At 42.2% G+C, this 22,163-nt stretch overlaps 2 protein-coding genes across 3 annotated transcripts in view; one reads left to right on the forward strand and one right to left on the reverse strand.

The window, feature by feature from the left end:
• Nucleotides 1-697: 697 nt before the first annotated feature.
• On the reverse strand, nt 698-20,232 carry jkamp (jnk1/mapk8 associated membrane protein; the record flags this gene model as incomplete). 2 transcript variants are annotated; one of them, XM_084044260.1, is made up of 7 exons in its annotated part: nt 698-927; nt 8,077-8,153; nt 8,753-8,934; nt 9,545-9,751; nt 13,554-13,708; nt 15,695-15,777; nt 19,975-20,232. In XM_084044260.1, the coding sequence occupies 7 exons, from the start codon at nt 19,976-19,978 to the stop codon at nt 709-711; spliced, it is 927 nt and encodes a 308-aa protein (XP_083900386.1). In that variant the 3' UTR covers nt 698-708. The 2 variants fall into 2 exon arrangements, with proteins under 2 accessions (XP_083900386.1, XP_083900385.1); XM_084044259.1 differs by lacking the exon at nt 19,975-20,232 and having other exon boundaries at nt 15,695-15,784.
• A 1,693-nt stretch (nt 20,233-21,925) lies between these two features.
• LOC311036930 (dynein axonemal heavy chain 6-like) overlaps nt 21,926-22,163 on the forward strand; it is a gene marked incomplete at its 5' end in the record, with an annotated part of 23,456 nt that continues 23,218 nt past the window's right edge. Inside the window, one exon of the mRNA XM_084045941.1 lies at nt 21,926-22,128. Within this exon, the coding sequence (XP_083902067.1) occupies nt 21,926-22,128 (203 nt within the window). The remainder of the gene's footprint in view (nt 22,129-22,163) is intronic.

Raw genomic sequence — 22,163 nt, forward strand, 5'->3', positions numbered from 1 at the left:
TTTGTACAGTTGTTTTTGTTTAGTTTCTATCCCCTAAGACTAGGATGGCTGATTTGACCTTTGATAAACCTTTTCTTGTTGGTCCTGTGGTTATATTAGGATTTGGACAACAGTAGAATGTTATGGTAAGAGATGTATTTTGGTTAAAACAAAAAGTGATGATATACATTTTGTACACATAAGCATATTTCTCAATGTGTGTGAGTGTGAGTGTGAGTGTGTGTGTGTGTGTGTGTGTGTGTGTGTGTGTGTGTGTGTGTGTGTGTGTGTGTGTGTGTGTGTGTGTGTGTGTGTGTGTTACTATACTTTTGAGGACCAAATGTACCCACAAGTGTAGTAGAATGCGAGAAATAAGACGTTGTGAGGAACCATTTTCCTGGTTCCTCACAAGAAAAATTGTTGTTTTATGGTTGAAAAAAAAGTTATTTAGAGCTACGTTTCACCATTAGAAAAACATTCAGGTTGAGGTTAAAGGTTTAGGATTTAGTACATTTAGAAGTTAGGAATTAGAGATAGAGTTATGCCTGATTTAAACTTAGTTGCACACTGGTTTCATGCATCGAAAAATTGACGATCGGCTATTTTTTGGCATTAGGCTTACGGTCAAAAAAATGTTGATGTCCTCACAATTATAGTAATGCAAACGTGTGTGCGTGTGTGCGTGTGTGCGTGTGTGCGTGTGTGCGTGTGTGCATGTGTGTGTGCACGTCAGTGCCCGTTGCCTCCCTCAGACAGGATGCGGCTGGGCTCGGTGAACTTGGCTGTTGCCAGGTAGAACAGGGCGGGGCAAGGCACGAGGGCCAATAGCGGCAGGTCCTGCTCCAGCTTGTCCAATCGGGAGATGGAGATGATGCCGTAGGCGTGCAGCAGCCAATGGCTGAAGAGGACCACCAGGCGCTTCTTCTTAGCCACCAGGCTCTTGAAAGACTGAGAGATGGATGGAGAGAGACAGAGAAAAGAGGAGAGAAAACAAGAATGGACAGAATATGAATTCATAGAAGTCACACTACATCAGACAAAAAAAAGAAAAATCTGAAATGTTCATACATTTCAAAGAAATAGTGAAAATAGCAGATCTACAAGCTCACAACGCGTTGCCGTTGCATCGCGATGCGATGCGTTGTGAGCTTGTAGATCTGCTAGTTTCACTAATACTTGAAATAGGGCCTAAGTGGTTAATTCATATCACCGTCTCTGTCGGGTGGAAACCTCAATACTTTTCAGGATTCAAATAAAAAAAATAGCAAAAGTAGCAGATCTACAATCTACAACGCAGCGCGTTTCAAAGCTTGTAGATCTGCTACTTTTGTTTGACTCTGTAGTGCGATCTAGTAGGGTTTAATTTACGACAAAACACAATAAGTTTGAATAAGGAGATCAGAGGTTTCTGTCCCAACAGCAACGATATGTTTTTGTACGTTTGGGTCCCAAGAGAACTTTAATCCAGGCTTATTAGCATCAACAGCAGAGCCACATCCTGGAGACTGGAGGAGACACAAGAGAGCCATCAAACTATATTAAAACTCATTAAATACAATGAAATAAAAAAGAATGTTGCACGGATGAGGTTCAATCTTCTTTGATGGCCCTCTGGTGTGTCTCAGAGTCTAGGCTCTGTGTCTGCTGTTCATGCCAGGAGGTGAAAATAAATACAACATGAAGTCAAACGGTATAAATGTGGGCTTTTCACTTTACTAGTGTTGTGGGTTGCTAGTTGCTACCATTGAGTGTTTGGTCTTTTGTATGTTTTGTGAGGTTATACAACAGAAGTGATTTACGTGACGGTTGATTCCTATTGTATGGGATGCAATATTTTCTTTGTGTCTAACTGTAACCCACTCCTGGCAATACAATATATTACAGTCATTTTGCAGACGCTTTTATCCAAAGTGACTTACAATAAGTGCATTCAACATAGGTAGGGAACGAAACTACTAATCACCAGAAGTATTAAGTGCATTTTCTGCTAAAACAAGCAACCAAGAGTATACCTATAGCGCTAAGGTAAAAGTGCTATATATCAGCTACCTACTTTCTTAAACAGATGAGACAAATAGGAAAATCAAATGAGCAAGAGCTAAAACAAATAAGTGTATCAACTAAACAAGATCCAATAAAACAATAAAACAAGAGTTTGTACAACTAGTTAACAACAAGTAGGCAAGGCGAGGAGGAAGGGACAGGGTAGTGTTTCCTGAAGAGGTGGGTTTTCAGCCTGCAGTGAAAGATGGGCAGTGACTCTGCTGTCCTGACATCAGTGACTCTGCTGTCCTGACATCAGTGGGAAGTTCATTCCACCACTGTGGGGCCAGAACAGAAAAAAGCTGTGACCGTGTAGATCGACCAGAAGGACCCTTGAGCGACGAGGTGGCAGACCGAAGTGGTCGGGCAGGGGTGTAAGCATCGACCATAGCGCAGAGGTAAGAAGGAGCTGTTCCTTTCACTGCCCTATAGGGTAGCACCAGGGTTTTAAACTGGATGCGAGCCGCTATATATGAATTGAATGTGTTCCACGTTTTAAGGGTTCTTTATTTTATGAGCGAGTCCTTTGTACGGCTTCTATACACGTTTTTTGTATACACTACCAGGGCAGGAATTTCACGGCGGCCACGGCGGCCATGGCCGTCGTTGCCCCTCTCATTGGCCGTGTGCCCCTCGAATAATGACATGCCTTCACGGCCACAGTGGCCGTGGTGCCCCAGCTGCGCCCAGCAACTGAGTTTTTCCTCTGCGCGATTTTCTTGTCAATACGTTTTTTTTAGTCACCAGTCCCTTTGGTTGAGCTGCGCAGCTACAACATGCACAGTGGTAGGTAGGTTTGATTTTAAGCCTCCTATGAACCTTCGGAATCCCGCAACACAGTGTAATAGACACAAAAGCATTACCGGGCCAAACAGGAGATAAATCTAACGCAGCCTGAAGTAATCAATGGTAGATTTGATTTCTAGCCTGAGAGAGAGAGAGAGAGAGAGAGAGAGAGAGAGAGAGAGAGAGAGAGAGGATTCTGTAGTCCTACAGACCGATGTGCCCCGATGTTTTTTTCAACAGCAAAATATAGATGAATACATCTAATAAAATACAGCAAAATCCTCAAATTATGAGTCTTAATATAAAGCAAGCAACAGAATAACTGCAAACAAATTAAAAGTGTAGGCTATCAATATCATACAAAAGAGTGACCTCACCGCTCTGATGGACAAGAAATAAATCCTTTTGCAAACCACATCCATGATATCTGTTCGTTTGTCAACAATGTTCTAATTGGGAAGTTTATTTTAGCAGAATGTGACAGTTTTAGTCCGTTTTTTGGTGCGCAACACAGCCCTCGTTTAAGTGATTGCTTTCACCTGCTGCTGCAGTGTGCGGAGCTTGTGCGCAACAGGGCATATCTCCGCCAAGCCAGGGTGACCTACCCAGGGCCATAGATTCATATGCAGGCATAGTAGCCAATTAGAATGAAATCTGCAAAAACGGACTAATAAACTGATACAGAACCATATATTGGCTATATATTATGGCTTTCAGGTGGAAATCTTGTATGTTCCTTTTTTATTATTATTTAAAAACAATTTAAAATCATGAAAATAGCCAATCTACAAGCTGTAATTATTAATAATGAAGAAATACTATATTTTAAAGAGAGAGAAAATCAACTAAAGTCATTATTAGTGCAAGTTCAATCACATTTCATTTGAACGAAAATAACTTGTGGGGAAAATACATAAAATCTCTCAGAGGTCTTCAACAGGGGGTCCGCGAAGGTACTGCAGGGGGTCCGCGAAATTGTTATTTGATTAAAAAAAAAATGTTTTTAAAACATTTTTAAACTTTTTTTCTTCTTTTTTTTTCCAAAAATGTAAATTTGTCTTTAAACATAACATGACATATTTTAATAGCTTAGTAATGAATGCACAATAACATGGTATGTTTATACATATTTTGTAGAGAAAGATCAGTTGTGTCAGTTCAGCAAAAGCTAAGGTATGGCAAGGTTAGGGTTGCCAACTCCCAGAGATTAAAATAAGGGACATCTATCCTTTTTTTAGGGGTTCAACCCCCCCAAAACCCCTGAAATGCATAGAAACTATGCATTATACCTATAACACAATGCAAACACAATGGTCTGGTCTTACACCTGCATTGGGCTACTATTCATGATTTTTTTTTTCTGGAGCCAAGGTATGGCACCTGCCATGCCTTGCCATACCCAATTGACGCCCCTGAGAAAGGTCCTTTTGCACACCTACTGGGTCAACCTGTGCGTAGGAGCAGGCAGTTTTTTCATGTTTATTTATATAAAACACAATTTTATACATAAATATATGATATATATAGTAGCCTACCCCCTACCCTACGAGGTAGGGGGTCCCTGCTCCATCACCCGATCAGTTTGGGGGTCCCTGGCCTGAAAATGTTGAAGACCCCTAATTATTCTGTGAATCTAATGTGATTAATGTGACCCCTACTTCAGTCAGTGAAGTCCAGGGCTGAATGTGACATATTGAGACCTATATAACTAAATATTGGTCATTTGCCAACACATTATTTTGTGAAATAAATGGGTTATATTTCACAGATAGTTATACAATTCTTATAATATATTAAAATACAATCATCCTTAACCTTCAAGTTAAATGCATTATTTCCGGGGACTTAAACACTTTTTTTTTGGATGGCCTTCCTGCCCTGGCATTTGGCCTTTGTGCCCTCCAAAAAATTACAACACCAAAGGCCAAGTGGCCTTGCCCCTAAAATGACGAAATTCCAGGCCTGTACACTACCATCTGGCTAAACAACAGAGCAGAGACTACTCTAGTCTCAGGTAGGTAAACGCCTACCTGGCCTACCCTAAAAGCAGCCTAGTGTGCAAAGCCCTTACAGTAGGCAGACGCTCTTTATGCAGAGCGACTTTTGACTTCAGAATAAGCTGAGTACTAGGGATGCACCGAATATTCGGCCACCGAAACATATCGGCCGAAAATGGTTAAAAAATGCATTTTCGGCTTTCGGCCGAAAGGGTTTTAGCGCCGAAAGAATATCACCGAAAGACACCGAAACATATCGGCCGAAAGACACCGAAACAATGCTATTTAAAGCCGCCTTAAAAGAAGGAATTCGTGTTTGTTATGATCTCGCTGCACTGCTCCTCTGCTGCACGCACGCAGGTTAAAAAAGGTCCGGTGTGGAACTTCTTTACAGTGTGTGAGACCGATGCGACACACGCTATGAAAAAAACATTCAGTCTCTGTGTGTGTGCGTGCGTGCGTGCGTGTGTGTGTGTGTGTGTGTGTGTGTGTGTGTGTGTGTGTGTGTGCGCGCACGCACGCAGCCAGGGCTGTGTGTGTGCGTGTGTGCGCGCGCCCGCTCGTTGTGCCTCGTTAAAAGAAAAGAATCCAGCAAACAGCCCAAATAAAGTAGTCCATTGAAGTAGATAGGGACAACACTTATTGTCGAGTTAAGCACAACATTTTAGATCCCTTTAGAGAGTTTAAAACTATAAATTCCAGCGGAGTTTGGTGTTAGCAGCTAGCACATAGCAATGACATATGGTACTTTTTTTGCCTTGAATATTCATGAAAGGCAGAGTGACATGGTTTGTTTTTTTGCCTTGAAAACAATGAAAGGCATACAATGTTGCTATACTCAGTATGCCAAAATGGTATGTCTTTCATTCAGACAGTATGGCATACTCCTGGGTCTTGACTACATTGAAAACCTAACATCACTGTTACTGCTTAGATCAGGAGTTCTTTTGTTGCATTGGAATTGCTGAGGTTTTAGACATATTTTAGTTTGTTCAAGACAGTATATTTAAATGTAATATTTTGTGGATTTAGTTTACTCGTTTTGAACCAATGCTGCACTCATTTGACTTGTGATTTAAAAAAGCCTTATAAAAAAATAGGGCTGTCAAAAAAAATCGATTCATGAATAAATCGCGATTCTTAATGCCACGATTTTAAAAATCGAATCAAAATATTAAAATCGATTTTTTAAATTTTTTTTTTTTTTTTTTTTTTAATTTTTTTTTTTTTTTTTTTTATAAAATCGCAATAAATCGCAGAATCGAATATCAATTAATCGCAGAATCGCAATTTTAATCGAATCGGCACCCTAGAAAATCGCAATAAATCGCAGAATCGCAATTTTAATCAAATCGGCACCCTAGAAAATCGCAATAAATCGCAGAATCGAATCGAATATCAATTAATCGCAGAATCGCAATTTTAATCGAATCGGCACCCTAGGAATCGATTTTGAATCGAATCGTGAGGTAAGTGAATCGTGACACCCCTATAAAAAAATAGAAATGTACTTTTACTTGTACTTAAGTATTTTTAAAAGCATGTACTCTTGAATACTTAAGTACATTTAAAAGCAAGTACTTTTTTACTCTTACTTGAGTAACATTTTGACTGAGCTACTTTTAGTTGTAGTGGAGTAAATGTAACCAGGAGTACTCTGTACTCTTACTCAAGTACTGGGGTCGAGTACTCTGTCCACCTCTGGGCCTGGACGACCAGCCAATACATGCATGAGTGAATGAATTAATAAATAAAAAAGTTAAATAAAAATACAAAAAGTTTAAAAATATAAAAAATAATATTGCGCCACATGATCGGATGGGTGATCGGTTTCAAAAAACCTGATCGGACCATGACCATCTCTATTATATATATATGTATATATATTTATCATATTCGGCCTTTCGGTATTCGGTTTTCGGCCAACTGTTTTCTATTTTCGGTTTTCGGTTTCGGCCAAGAATTTCCCATTCGGTGCATCCCTACTGAGTACGCCCTATGAACCCTAGTCAACAAACAACAAGGTAACTAGTAGTGTCGCAACAGTGCATAACTAATACATTCACCAATCAATTATTTAAAAAAAAAAGATGTATCTATAACTTAATAAAATAATGGATTAATAATAGATTCTTAGTTTGGGGCGAGTCATTATAGGCCAAACGTTTCAAAACATAAAATGAAAAAAAATAGCGGATCTAGAAGCTTCAGTTGCAGTTTTCAACACTTTGTGAGCTTGTAGATTAGCTGTTTTCTGAGTGAGTGAGTGTGTGTGTGTGAGTGAGTGAGTGAGTGAGTGAGTGAGTGAGTGAGTGAGTGAGTGACTGACTCTCTGGCCACGATCCAGTGTTTATAGACAGATATCTTGTGTTGTGTTCAGTGGTGTCATGGAGGCCACACGGAGTAGGACGGCGTGTGGCCAGAAATGTTTTAACTCGCAAGGTACGGCGCGGTACAGTGCACGGGCAGTAGAACGTGCCCCCCCCTCCCCCCCCCCCCCCCCCCGTAGATTCACGGGCCAAGTACCCAAATGCATAACAGGTTTACAAGTCAGTGTGGAAATGTTTCCTCAGATTCCTCACACCTCACATCTATAGGCTACACGGTAAACAACACAGCATTTTGTCTTCAGTAGGGCTGATACCAGTATCCTATCTGTATATACATCTATAGGCTACACAGTAAACAACACAGCATGTTGGCTTCAGTAGGGCTGCTGTCAGTATCCTATCTGCACGCAGCAATGCCTCAGCCACCGTCAAGAAGAGAAAAGATACTCGTTCGAAGCAAACTTTTAGTTTCAGCTCCTATAATTCATGGCATTCCTTGAATTTGTATTAGCTTAAAAAGACTAAAACTAAGCTAAAACACATTTCATATACAAACACGTTTCCTAATTTAAGGTCAAATAAAATGCGCGTGCGTGTGACATCATTAAAATACCGTCCTGCCAGGAAAAAAAAATAAATCACCAAGACAGCGCTGGTTGTGTTTATAGACAAACTAAAGACTCCACTTGCCCGAACATTTTATTTACTTGCCACAGGCAGTGGGGCAACCATTAGTGTCAACCAGTACTCACACACACACACTCACACACACACACACACACACACACACACACACACACACACACACACACACACACACACACACACACACACACACACACACACACACACACACACACACACACACACACACACACACACACACACACACACACACACACACACACACACACACACACACACACACTAAAGACGTGTACCTCTATTTGGGAGGCAGACATGTACACAGCCAAGGTGACCAGAGACAGAACCAGGATGATGAATGGGAACGCATAATCTGGAAGAGGAAAAAAAAACATCACAAATACATATAATAACTTTTATACAGTATATATGTATACTGTACATAGGGTTCGGAACCGGAATGACCCGGAATGGTCCAGTGGTCCTTGGGGGGGGGGGTACCAGGGGGTCCCCAGCAAAATGAGTTAACATAGCGTCACAATCATTTTAACCACTTAGCTTTGGCTATTCAGAAATCTTCAAAATGTGTGCATAGCTTTGAATATAAATATCTTCTAAAGCAAAGCATTTTTAACTCAAATCTTTGATTCTGGGGGTCCCTGGAACAAAACATTTTCAGATGGGGGTCCGCAGCCAAATGTATATCAATGTAGGGGTCCCTGGCATGAAGAAGGTTGAAAACCACTGTTCTAAAGGATCCCCCAACCCTCGCTGGCAGCACCAGGATAGTTGTTTGCGAAGACTTTTCTGAAGCGTCCGCATCTTGTGGCGCAGTCTGGTCGTTTGCCAGTGTTGTGTTACAAACTAGCCGATCTACAAGCTCGCACCAACAACAACACGTCACGTCACGATGCGACACACTTGTGAGCTTGTAGATCGGCTATAGTTTCTAAGGTTTTTTTCTGAACTCACAGAGGAGGCCTCCCCCTACGGCCTGCAGCACGGTGAGGATGGGGAAGAAGTAGAGCGCGGCGTAGATGCTTTTAAAACGGTCCGACTTCCCCAGGCCGCAGGCGATCCTCTTCACCAGCAGGGGGCGAAGCATCATCATCAGCACCAGGCACAAGGCGTAGTAGATCAACACGATGGTGTAGCTGGAGAACACAGAGAGGAACGACCAACACATTAACACTATTAGTAGCTATTATTATGACGGTACAATATGATATGATTTAAAATAAGGATGTATTCAGTGTGTCATTAGACAAGTTCAGGTGTGCTTGGGAAATGGCAGTGACAACCACACAATGTTATTGCAATATATATACGATACGATACGATACAATACGATAATACGATAATACTTTATTGTCAGTTCACACTGAAATTTGTCTTGCGACCCAGCAGCCATGTATGCAACAATAAACAGTACACACATTTGACACGACACAAGAAAACAAAACAGGGGTAACATACACTGTTTTTGTATGCTTTTGTCTTATTGACCTGTATGTGAAAATAGAAAATACCAATGAAGAAACCTGGAACAAAAAATATATATACATTTGAATAACTTTCGACCTGGTGTCCCTCAATTTTCTAAATTCTTCCAAAAATAGCACAAAAAGTCAATCTACGTACAGAGGGTACACGGCCTCCTGGGTGCAGTGTGAGGTACTTACAGAGGGTACACAGCCTCCTGGGTGCAGTGTGAGGTACTTACAGAGGGTACACAGCCTCCTGGGTGCAGTGTGAGGTACTTACAGAGGGTACACAGCCTCCTGGGTGCAGTGTAAGGTGGTGACGTAGTCAGGGCTGGGGTTGTACAGCATGGTGTACCAGTCCGACAGCATCTGGACGCGACAGGAGCGAATGCTCAGCTTCCCCACCGGCTCGCTGATGAGCAGCGTGACCACGGCCGACACGCTGCACTCCAGCATGGCCGTGATGTGCTGCAGCAGAGCACTAGAGCTGAAGGAGGAGAAGACACAACATGTTTCATTTTAGTTTAGTTACACAGAGCACTGGAGCTGGAGGAGACAGACAACATGTTTCATGTTAGTTTAGTTACACAGGGCCACGACGGAAACAAACCCTTCTTAGGGCTTGTTGTGTTGTCCTTTTAGCAATCACTGTATAATCGTACCACTGTACTGTTTTGCAAACTGTTAATAAAAAGTATTCAATCAATCAATACAATATTCCATCATACTACACCATACCCGTCGGGGGATATTAGCACCCAAAGTATGTGCAGTTTGGGTCATGCGCTGTGCACAGACAGTACATCAAGGAATACAAAGTGACTTAGTACTTGGTACCTGCAACAGCTCCAACACACACACACACACACACACAACCCGGGAGCCAGCGAACACAAAAACGCTAATACACAGCTGACATTTGGGGGCGAAAAACGGGCTTCGGTGTTCCGTGCACATGGTAATGGTCAATGGCTGTGTGCAAATGCAGAGCAATTGCTCTAGCCACTTAGTCCATGAGCCAGAGCCCCAAAATTGAGCAATGATTACCGAAAAAGTGGGCAAAACCAAACCTATATTAAATGGTTCATAGGGTCATTTTGTTATTTTCTCCATACGCACATGACAGGTGAAAAAAAAAAATCACACAATTTAAAAAATAGTTATCATAATGAAACTTCCCCAGTTGATTACTTACATGAAGACAATGATTTGTTGTATTACAAGCTTTCTGAAATTGTATATTTGAATATGCAAATTAGGCATTATATAGGAAAACATGCCCTAACAACCAAGGTATGGCTTTGCCCACTCTTTCGGTAATGAAATCTTGTCTGGCTCATGGACTAACTGAGGAGAACCGGGCAGAAGAGATTTTGGACACACACACAAACACACACACACACGCACAGACAGACAGACGCACAGAGCTTTGTGGAATTATAGGATGATGATAGGATAGCACAATAACAAATTGTCAAAATTATTTGACAATTTGGCAAATGTTTGATCAGTTTTAATAGTAGTTTGTTGATTACGTTTGATGCAGTAATGGTCTTTCTTTTCTTTCTTGGAGGAATTAAAAAGCTTTAAAGTCCTTACATTGTCACTTCACCGTCATTTGTAGAATCCCCAGAAGCAAAGATTTTGAGATACAAATGTTCGTTTAAAAAAAAATACATATTCAAAGATTTGCACACATTTTCAGGATATTTCAAACAAAATAGCAGATCTACAAGCTCATAGCGCGGCACTCGGTTTTTGAATAGCCCAAAGAGTAAGATAATGTGTTAAGGTGGTTCAAATCTAAAATGACAGATGCTTTTCCCGGCCTTAATGGGTTAACCTGACAGGAGGAGGATCACAGCTAGGTAGATTTACAGGAGGAGTGAGGTGACACATCCATCACCACTGCAACGTTAGTCATTCATCTGAGAGCTTTTAATACGTGGGTACAGTGAGTGGTTTCCTTACTGTGAGGAACACAGCGTGAGAACAAAGTCATAGAAGGTACACAGGTTTTATGACACTTTAAAAGCATTTAGGTCTGTCTATGGTGTTCCTGATGGCTTAGAAAAGATCACATATTATTTATTATTATTATTATTATTACATTTATGAGTTTTGCTCCGTCTAACACCTTCCCTCTCAGCTTTCCTTCAACAAAAACATATAAAATACAATATCGGTGTGGGGGATGTAGTGTGTGTGTGTGCGTGTGTGTGTGTGTGTGTGTGTGTGTGTGTGTGTGTGTGTGTGTGTGTGTGTGTGTGTGTGTGTGTGTGTGTGTGTGTGTGTGTGTTAGTGTGTGTGTGTGTGTGTGTGTGTGTGTGTGTGCGCGCGCTTCTTTGCAGAGTACCACTCACAGATGTACCAGTGTGGGGGTGTGTGTATGTGTGTGTGTAATTATGCCCATGGATGAAAGCAAAAATAAAAACTGTTTGTTAGGCCAGGTCCTAAAAATCTACCATTTGTGAAACAGTGTGAAAGCAGCAGAGCGCCCACACACTAGCGCTGTGTTTCATAATCAACTATTAGCACAATATGTACTCACTATGATGTTCTGGGTCAACCATACAGCCAACAACCAGCTTTAAAAAAAATCACCTGATTCGGACGCTATCAATGCATTGAATGGGACATTATCACCTTTTATTAGACCATTGAATGGGCGAAGTAGGCGACATACTTACCTACCCGCGATTTATCAGACCATTCATTGGGTGTTATCAAGACATACTGACCTACCAACGGAGATGACTTAAATAGTTCAGTTTCGGTTTTGGTTTGGGACCATGACAGAGGCGCGCAGTCTCAGGCGAACTGGAGCCCCGTGAAGGACCACCGAGGGAGCTAAAGCGACCGAGTTGCCGTCCTGAACGGTGCTAACGTTCATAATACACATAATACATCAAATGCATAGAAATAGTAATCTAATAATAAAGTAATACATAAGTAAACCAATAATCTAATAATAAAGAAAAACATCACATGGATGCAACTGGGACATATCATCAGTGTTGTAGCCTGGGGTCATCGGGTGTTTCGGGTCTCGTAACATACAACATACACCCTCGCCCAGGTGACCCAGCCAGGGTTGATAAAGCCCCCGACTTACGTCCCAGTAGCACCCACGGTCAGTCCAATAGGGAAAGACAGGGCCACTCAGTCCGCTTCTCCGGAAGTACTCTGCCGGGACTCGGGGAGGCTCTGGCACGTGGAGGGACTAGGCTCTGTGGGTTGTCTCCTGGCCGGGCTCCTCCTTCGTCTCACCAGGTCCAGGACCTGAGCGCTGCGCCAGATCCGGTGCACCGCCCCGATCCAAACATTTCCTTCTGGCGTGATGGTTCTTTGGGCCGATACGACTAGATTGGGCCGTCTAATGGTATTAGCTCCGCTTGCGGTTCGCTGGAATGGCCCTCCTAAAGGCCTCACCGCGGGTTTGTTGGGCTTCTTCCTCACAGAAGACACAGCCTGGGCCGCTAACCCATACTGCTCCCGGGATGCCGTCTACATTCCGGCTGTCACCAGTCTCTCCTGTGGTCACCAAACTATTCCTGGTTGTCACATAGTCTATTCCTATGAGCCACTATAAATAGAATAACCAATAAAGAAAAACATCACATGGATGCAACTGGGACGCATCATCAGTGTTGTCAGCTAATAATAACTAATACATACGTAAACCAAGAATCTATCATCAGCCTGTGCATTAAAACTATACACACTATAGGATGTCAGGTCAACAATAACCTGGCATCTGTCTACATAACATGATATCTAAGTTACATTTTAGCCTTTGCATAATCCTGCAAGGTGGTCAAGGCTCGGTCAAGTGCTACGGGGCTGAGGTGGAGTCTGAAGAGGTGAGTCTTCAGATTACGGCAGATGATTGGGAGTGAGTCTGCAGTTCTAATTACTATAGGGAGTTCATTCCATAGTTTGGGAGCCAGAAGGGAGAAGAGTCTGGGACGTGTGGAGCGTTGTCCCGGGTGTTTTAGCGAAGGTTCTGACAGCTTCCCTGTGTTAGCTGGGTTGGATCAGGCTTTGAAGATACGCGGGTGCCATATACCCTTGGTTGCTTTGTAGGCCAACGTCAGTGTTTTGTACTCTGCGCGGGGGGGAAGTAACTGGGAGCCAATGGAGGGAGCGGAGAAGGGGACTGACATGTGAACATTTTGGCTGGTTGAAGACCAAACGTGCTTCTGCTTTCTGGATCAGTAACTGTGTGTGTGTGTGTGTGTGTGTGTGTGTGTGTGTGTGTGTGTGTGTGTGTGTGTGTGTGTGTGTACCTCTTCTTCCCAGAGTACCACTCTATGAAGAACCAGTGCAGCACCAGAGGCAGCATGGCCATGAAGCCCAGGTACAGCCAGTCATAGAGGTCAGGGGTCTCTGTGCAGCGCTCACACACCTTCTGCAGGTTACTGCGCTCTCCTCGAGGACACACCTGGACCAGAGAGAGAGAGGGGGGGGGAGAGAATCAGAATCAGCCTAAAAAAAGTATTTAAAATAAATATATAAAAAATAAAACAAAAAGTGCTTAGTCACGTCAAAAGTGCACGTCATTGGCACCCAGCACCATAGCGGTAAAAACACGTGAAACACGTTAATGGCACTCAGTGAGTTAAGACATGAGGCCGATTCAAAAATGTTTTCTAAATATGTTTATATATATATATATATATATATATATACATATATATATGCTGGAATGGCCCTCCTAAATATGTCCTAACATCGTTTTGAAAAACAAATTGTTCCAGCGGCACTCAGTGCCACACTATGAGCTTGTAGATCTGCTATTTTTGAATAGCCAAAGAAAAAAAAATGACAAAGATGCGTTCCCCGTCTTAATGGGTTATGGTGCGAGAAAAACACACAAAAAAAAGGACAGTGCGTTGTACATGGGATTAAGGTGAATAATGTCAGCGCGTGTCGATCACATAATCCACATAAGGTAAACTGACACTGGAATAATCCTCAAGGCGGTCCATGAGGAGAGAAAGCTTGTCTGGGCGTTTCTAGCCCGTTCACCAAATGGACGAGCCTATCAGCGCCGTCGCTCATCGTTCTGTCTGTGATTGACAGCGAAAGTTTGCCAATCAGGTGGCGAGTTCGAGTGAGCCCGAATGGAACCGAGTGCAGCCTGAGCGCAGCCGACCAAAAACGAACGGCAGCCATCTTTGTTGACCGCAGTGTTTTCTACTCTTTTAAACTTCAAAACGCTCTCAAACTTCTATTTTGAGGCACGGAATTTACTTATAAGATATCGTTTGGATAGAATTGAGTTGTTTAACTTCATATATGTGGTCAATTAATCATGACAGAGCCTATTTAAAAATAAAGATTTAGAGAACCGGCAGGGGCGGGCAGTGACACGCATGTATCCGAATAAGGCAACCTATTTTGGGCAATGGCCGTCTCAAAAGTCTGTTGCGTCACATTAGTCTGGAGGTGGTAAAAATGCACTGGCTGAAGGGGAACACTGCTGATTGGCTGAAGGGGTTGTCAGTCAACGGTATTACTCCCACCCACCTCCAGCCCATAGCCAAATAGCAGAATGGGCGATCATGCCAGACTCACTCCTGAAATAAATTACAAATGAGATTTCCGGAGGGAGGGTTTACCAGGCTAGTAGTGACAGTGACAGAGTGGGAGAATGCTGTGTCAGCATCATTATTCTTCTGTGGGATAAAATGTTATTTTCCGTTGCCCCCGTTTCCACCTACATTCTGTTCTCTTTTCCCCAAAGCTCTGGGGGGATAGGACTTTAACCACATAAAGCCCAGCCCAGCCCCTGTTCTGGGGGCCAAACATTCCCCGAGAACAGCCGATCTACAAGCTCATAACGTGTCGGGTTTTACAGAGGGGAAAAACTACCGCATTGTGTGAGCTTGTAAATCAGCTATTTTAGGTGAAGAGATCCAGTGTAGAGGGGTGAAAAGGAGCGTACCAAGGATAGAGCCCTGGGGGACCCTGGTCAATGAAGTATACAGGGTTTAAGTGGTTAAAGCAGTGTGTATGGCGCTACGTAAAGCCCTCCTATGACAACTTGGACTCCAGAGAAACCAGCAGTAACAAACAAACAACAACAATTAAGTTATAATTAAAAATAAATGATAGTTGATCATTTCATAAAATCTATCCCAATGTTGGGTCTATGTCATCATAGGATGAACGTTTTACAAATTGTAGATCTGCTATTTTCACTATTTTTGGATGACACCGTTGAGCAACAAAGTATAAAATTAAGCTCAAGTGATTTAGATAGATAGAGATAGAGTTTACATGGATATACATATTTAAAAAATGACAAAAAATAATTTACAAATGTGCATCTGAATTATTTGATGAATGGAAAACAGTCATTGATAGAATGATCGATAGTTGCATCTTGCGGCCCTGATGTAAACGTTGTTGGTTTTCTACTCACCCCACAGTCTGATCCGTCTATGGTTCCATTCATCAGCACTCTGCCACAGTACAGGCCTGGACAGGTGGAGCTCATGGCCACAGCTACCATAAGACAAGAGAACACTTAGTTTAGAACAGATAGAGCTCACAGCTACACCATAAGACAAGAGAACAGTTAGTTTAGAACAGGAGGAGCTCACAGCTACACCATAAGACAAGAGAACACTTAGTTTAGAACAGATAGAGCTCACAGCTACACCATAAGACAAGAGAACAGTTAGTTTAGAACAGATGGAGCTCACAGCTACACCATAAGACAAGAGAACAGTTAGTTTAGAACACGTGGAGCTCACAGCTACACCATAAGACAAGAGAACAGTTAGTTTAGAACACGTGGAGCTCACAGCTACACCATAAGACAAGAGAACAGTTAGTTTAGAACAGATAGAGCTCACAGCTACACCATAAGACAAGAGAACAGTTAGTTTAGAACACGTGGAGCTCACAGCTACACCATAAGACAAGAGAACAGTTAGTTTAGAACAGATAGAGCTCACAGCTACACCATAAGACAAGAGAACAGTTTAGCTAGGTAGCTTAAGGCCAGTTTTTTGAAAAATGTGGACACGGCTGACAAAAGCGCCATTTTTTTTTTACATGTTCTCCATCACCATACGTTTCATTTTGGAAGGGGAGCCACACCATCAAGATGGCAGAAGGCGGCCATCTTGGATTACAAAGATGGCCATCATGCAATATCTATAAAAGCCAATATCTCAGCTTCCAAGCCACTTGGAAGGTCAATCTTAGTGTCAAAATATACATTTTCTGGGACAAGGAATGCAATAAAACTATAGGGAATATCAATAAGTGACTAATTCAGCCAATATTAGATAATTTGGTCAATTCTGGCAATATATGTACACAATTATGCATGCTTCGGCTAGATTATGCACAACATCTCAGTGTGTGTGTGTGTGTGTGTGTGTGTGTGTGTGTGTGTGTGTGTGTGTGTGTGTGTGTGTGTGTGTGTATATAGCCATGCAACACAGAGAGGGGAACATGAGCACCTTCTTTAAACATGAAAACCACCCATACCCTCCCTCTCTATCTGACAGAGGGAAACTACGGCTGGGAAAGAAGTCAGATCTGCTAAATATTCTGACACAGAAGACACAAGAAGAACCTCCAGCTACGTTTGATGTCAAAGTACTCGATGGAGCTGCTGTGGTGCACTTCCTGTCCACTACCAACATTACCACATTTGACGAATATGCCAGTTGTGTCTTTGTTCCCCACATCATGAAACACCTGGAGATCTCCAAAAGAGTTGATGTGGTCTGGGATACTTACATCACCAGCAGCATAAAAGAGTCAACAAGGGAGAAGCGAGGCAAAGGGATACGACGGAAGGTGGCTGGTCAGAACAAGCTGCCAGGGAATTGGCCAGATTTCCTGCGTGATCCTATAAACAAGCAGGAACTCTTTACCTTTCTCTCTGGGAAGATCCACCGCCTGGCCAGAGGGCAAGCTGGTCTTCATTACATCTGGCATCACAGTGGTCGGCACAGACACCAGCCACTCCATGCTGCCATGTAACCACGAAGAGGCCGACACCAGGATAGTGATTCACCTGCTTGATGCCCTGGAACATGGCTGTTCTACCTGCTTGATACGCACTGTGGATACAGATGTTGTCGTTATCCTCATCGGCAAGTTCCATGCCCTGCTCACCAAGTATCCAGCTGCAGACATCTGGGTTGCTTTTGGCACTGGCAAGAACTACACCTATGTTCATATAAACACCATCTGCCATGCTCTGGGCAAAGACAAGTCCACAGCACTTCCCATCTTCCACTGTTACACAGGCTGTGACACAACATCAGCATTCTGCGGGAAAGGGAAGAAGTCAGCATGGGTGGCGTGGAAGTCCTACCCTGAGGTCACCCAGGCCTTCAACTACATGGCAGAAAATCCATACACTTCAGTGACCATAGATGCCCAACACTTTCAGCTTCTTGAGCGTTTCACAGTCATCATGTATGATAAGACAAGTGATTTGGAATCTGTCAATGAAGCACGGCGAGAGTTGTTCTGCCAGAAGAACAAAACGATGGAACACATTCCACCAACGCAAGATTCACTGTTGCAACACGTGAAGCGAGTTGCCTACCAGTCTGGGATCTGGGCCACGTCTGAACTGGCCCAGCAGCCGACACCCAGTCCAGAAGGATGGGGATGGACATTGGATGACAACAACCAGGTCTGGCTTCCTGTGTGGAGCATTCTACCGATGGCGTCAAAAGCCTGCAATGAACTGGTCAAGTGCGGTTGTAAACGTGGTTGTGGTGCACGGTGCTCATGCAAGAAGGCACACTGGAATTGCACAGATCTTTGCAGTTGTCAATGTGACAGATAATTTGAATGTCAATTCACTTCAGGCTCCATGTGTCTGACTGCTAACCGAGTTGAAAATGATGTAAATATGTTGCTAGAATTACCATATTTATTTGATCTTGGCACAAATAAACATCTAGTGGTATTCTCAATCGCTTTATTGCATTCCTTGACCCAGAAAATGTATATTTTGACACCAAGATTGACCTTCTAAGTGGCTTTGAAGCCGAGATATTGGCACTTATAGATATTACATGGTGGACATCTTTGAAACCCAAGATGGCCGCCTTCTGCCATCTTGATGACGTGGCTCCCCTTCCAAAATGAAACTTATGGTGATGGAGAGCATGTAGAAAAAATGTGGCGCTTTTGTCAGCCGTGTCCACATTTTTTTGTTAACCTCCCTCACTAGTTAGTTTAGAACAGATGGAGCTCACAGCTACACCATAAGACAAGAGAACAGTTAGTTTAGAACAGATGGAGCTCACAGCTACACCATAAGACAAGAGAACAGTTAGTTTAGAACAGATGGAGCTCACAGCTACACCATAAGACAAGAGAACACTTAGTTTAGAACAGGTGGAGCTCACAGCTACACCATAAGACAAGAGAACAGTTAGTTTAGAACATTCAATCTGTGTCATTTTAAGATTTATTTGACTTAAAAAATATCAGATATACAAGCTCATAGCGTGGCACCGAGCTTGTAGATCTGCTATTTTAGAAAAATCTTGAAAATGTGTGCAAATCTTTGAATATATATATATTTTTAAAGCAAACATTTTTAACTAAAATCTTTGCTTCTGGGGGGTCCCTGGAACAAAATGTTTTAAATTGGTGGTCCGCGGTCAAATGTACAATCCAAAAATGTTTTCTAAATCCTAGCAGTATGTTTCTATATCAGCGGTGCTCAAACTTTTCCATGTCAAGGACCCCCAAAATGATATGTATTTGGCGGCAGACCCCCATCTCATTAATATGTTCTTCCAGGGACCCCCAAGACCCCACTTTGAGCACCAATGTTATAGAGACATAATAAACGTTTCTATATGATTCTAATGATCTAGTAAAAGACGTGTAATAATGGAGTCAATCAATCAATCAATCAATCAGTGACATTCATATATATAGTGTCCTACCCGACCAGTCATCATGATGATCATTTAAATTCCATTAATAAAAGCTACGTTTAGCTTAACCAACATGATCAGCATCCATGGTTCACATGATACTGACGAGCGTCATGGAAGAACTTCAACACAGTGTTTGCACTTTCTCCATTTACAGCCACTACATCTACATAAACGTTCACATTTCAGATATTAAGTGTTTAACTCGTGGCCATGGATGTTACAATGTTAATTGGGCAGGTCTAAGTACCCATATCTACCGTATTGTTCAATAAAAAAAACATTTTAATCCGATCGGTGGCCGATCGGTTCAATGCATATTATGCGTTGAACTGCTCGCCCCTATCGGTTGTGAGGTGTATTGCATTCTTGATACATTATAACTCTATGAGGGAAATGGCCACCAATCGGATTAAATGCTTTTTTATTGAACAATACGGTAGATACGGGTACCTAGACCCAGGCGTTTTAAATGTTTACATCCGTGGCCATGAGGTAAGACCTTTATATGTGAAATGTGAACGTTTATGTAGATGTACAGGCTGTAGATGGAGAAAGTACAAACACCAGGTTGAAGTTCCGCCATGATATGACAGTCATGTTTCAGGGCTAGACTAGCATCATGCTAACAACACAGATACACGTTACAACCGAGCGGCTTAAACACAGCATATAGAACGGCTTGTTGACAAGTACACATCAAACTAGAGCTAAATGATAACACACTAAACAGTCATTTAAGTCATAATAAATACATTAAAACTAAACTCACCCATTTTATACTGAATGAAGCTGAAAGACCAGACCTAGTGTTTACACTGCTGCTCCTAGCGGACGGATTGGGAATTACACACACCATGTACGAGAACGAGATAAATTAAAAACAACAACACTCTGCTATTTAAATGAACGCTACAGACATTCCCTAGATCTATAAAACACGTGCGTGTATTAAGTTACCCTGTGGAACACTTATACATCTGATAAATGACTTTAAACGGGCTCTTATGTTCAGCGCTGCATCGCGTTTATTTTGGTCTGTTTACTACTCCGCCATTTTGGATCACGTTCCATTCCCGACCCGCCGCCACTCTCGCGGGACTTTGGTGCTCCGAAAGCAAGCTGATCTACAAGCTCGTAGATCAGCTGTTTTTAGGTGCGCCGCGCGACACATTCGTACGATGGAACACAAATTCGGCATACTCTAAAAAAGTAAATATAAAAGAAATGAGCAGCTTTCTGATTTGTTTTAATTACAAATGGTTTTATATACTGATAATAAAGTAAAAAATAAATACATGTATATATAGATAAAGGCTTACATACTGATTATTTAGAAAATAAATTAGGCTTCCTATGTCAAGATGTTACAGCCTATTTTCTAACATAATTACACTAAAATAATAATAATTATTATTATAATAATAATACTTATTATAATAATAATAATCATCATTTTAACATTGCTGGTGGCCGTTTTGGAATACATGCGCCTCTACTTGTGCCATTACGTTACGGGTGCTCGGTGTGGGCAAAAGAAACGAGAGTCGCTTCTCTCAGCAGGCATTTTATTTACACAGTGTATTGGTTGCTATGGAAACTGTAAACTCTAAAGGCCTGGGGGAGTTTTTTTTGCAGAGAAATGCCACTGCTGCTGCTGAGGTCAATAAGGGATTGTTTATTTCACATGTAAACACCTTCCACTGATCATCAAATACATTGTAAGTAAAGAAATAACTGAAGTTTATATAAACTGTTACACATTCTGAAGAAGGCTGCTGTGGATGTGAGTGGCATTGGGTTCAACTGTGGGTTAACCTGTATCCTATTACAATATGCATTGTTATTGACATTTTACAATGAAATAGCCATAAAACTAAAGGCTTTGAAATATATATTTCTAGCCAGAGGAGTGATCCTCTGGCTAGATGCATTAATGTTGACAATATTGTAGTAGAAAAAAACATTACCAGATATTGATATATCCACCATCTCCAGCAATTGTTCCATGTAAAATGCATTTATGATGTGGCATTAGACCTAAACCATCAATCTAGTCTACTCTAGATATAGCCTACTTGTACTATTAATGTAACATCACAGATATAGCTTAACATAGATGGTATTGTTGATAAAGATGCCTACAGTAACAGTAGTACAGTATAGTGTACTCCAAATATGTACCTACAGTATGTATATGTATATGCATATATGTCTTTTAAGCTGAGCAACTCCGAGACCAGTTCTTGTGTGAAAGCATCTGCAGAAAACTCTTTTGATTTAGTTTCAGGGCCAGACACACACTTGAACAATAATAAATGAGATGTTTGTGAACTCTCCTGATACGAGAGATTGACATCCTGTCTGCCGCTCTCATTTGTTTTCAGTGACATTTATTCCTTCACTCAACACAGGATCCCCGCTTGGGCGGAGATATTGCGCTATGAGCTTCAGACAGTACTACAATATTTGCAGAGCAGGATCTAAATGTCTCAATGGAAGAGCAGGGAGAACACCTAACAAACGGAATGGCTAAAATGTTTAATTCATTCAAATAAGTCCCCGGTCGCAGTTGTACCTCGCTTTACTAAGAACTGATTTTTTTGTTTGTTTTGTGCTTTCTGACACCCAACATAATATTGTCTCCCCCAGGCCTGCCTGGTTGGCTCAGTGTCCCCCGCCCCCCCCCGTAACATTCCTCAAAGGGCCCGTTTTCCTCCAGGATGAGCCATGAGCAGCCCAGCCCCCCTGCAGTGAGTGATAAGACCACCAGGTACTTCTCCAGTGCAGAGGATGTGGTCTCGGCTGCCCTCAGCAGACCTCCTGACATCATCAGAACCATCCAGAACAACCCTCACCTGGGCTTCCTCTACATGACCTCTGCTGACCCCAAGTCCTCCGTCCACTACGACGCCTACAAGCTCAAGTAAGACTAATCTGATGCTCCTACATGAAACCATA

The sequence above is a fragment of the Gymnoscopelus microlampas genome, assembly GCF_963454915.1.
Source record: "Gymnoscopelus microlampas genome assembly, chromosome: 20".
NCBI classification, from domain to species: Eukaryota; Metazoa; Chordata; class Actinopteri; order Myctophiformes; family Myctophidae; genus Gymnoscopelus; species Gymnoscopelus microlampas.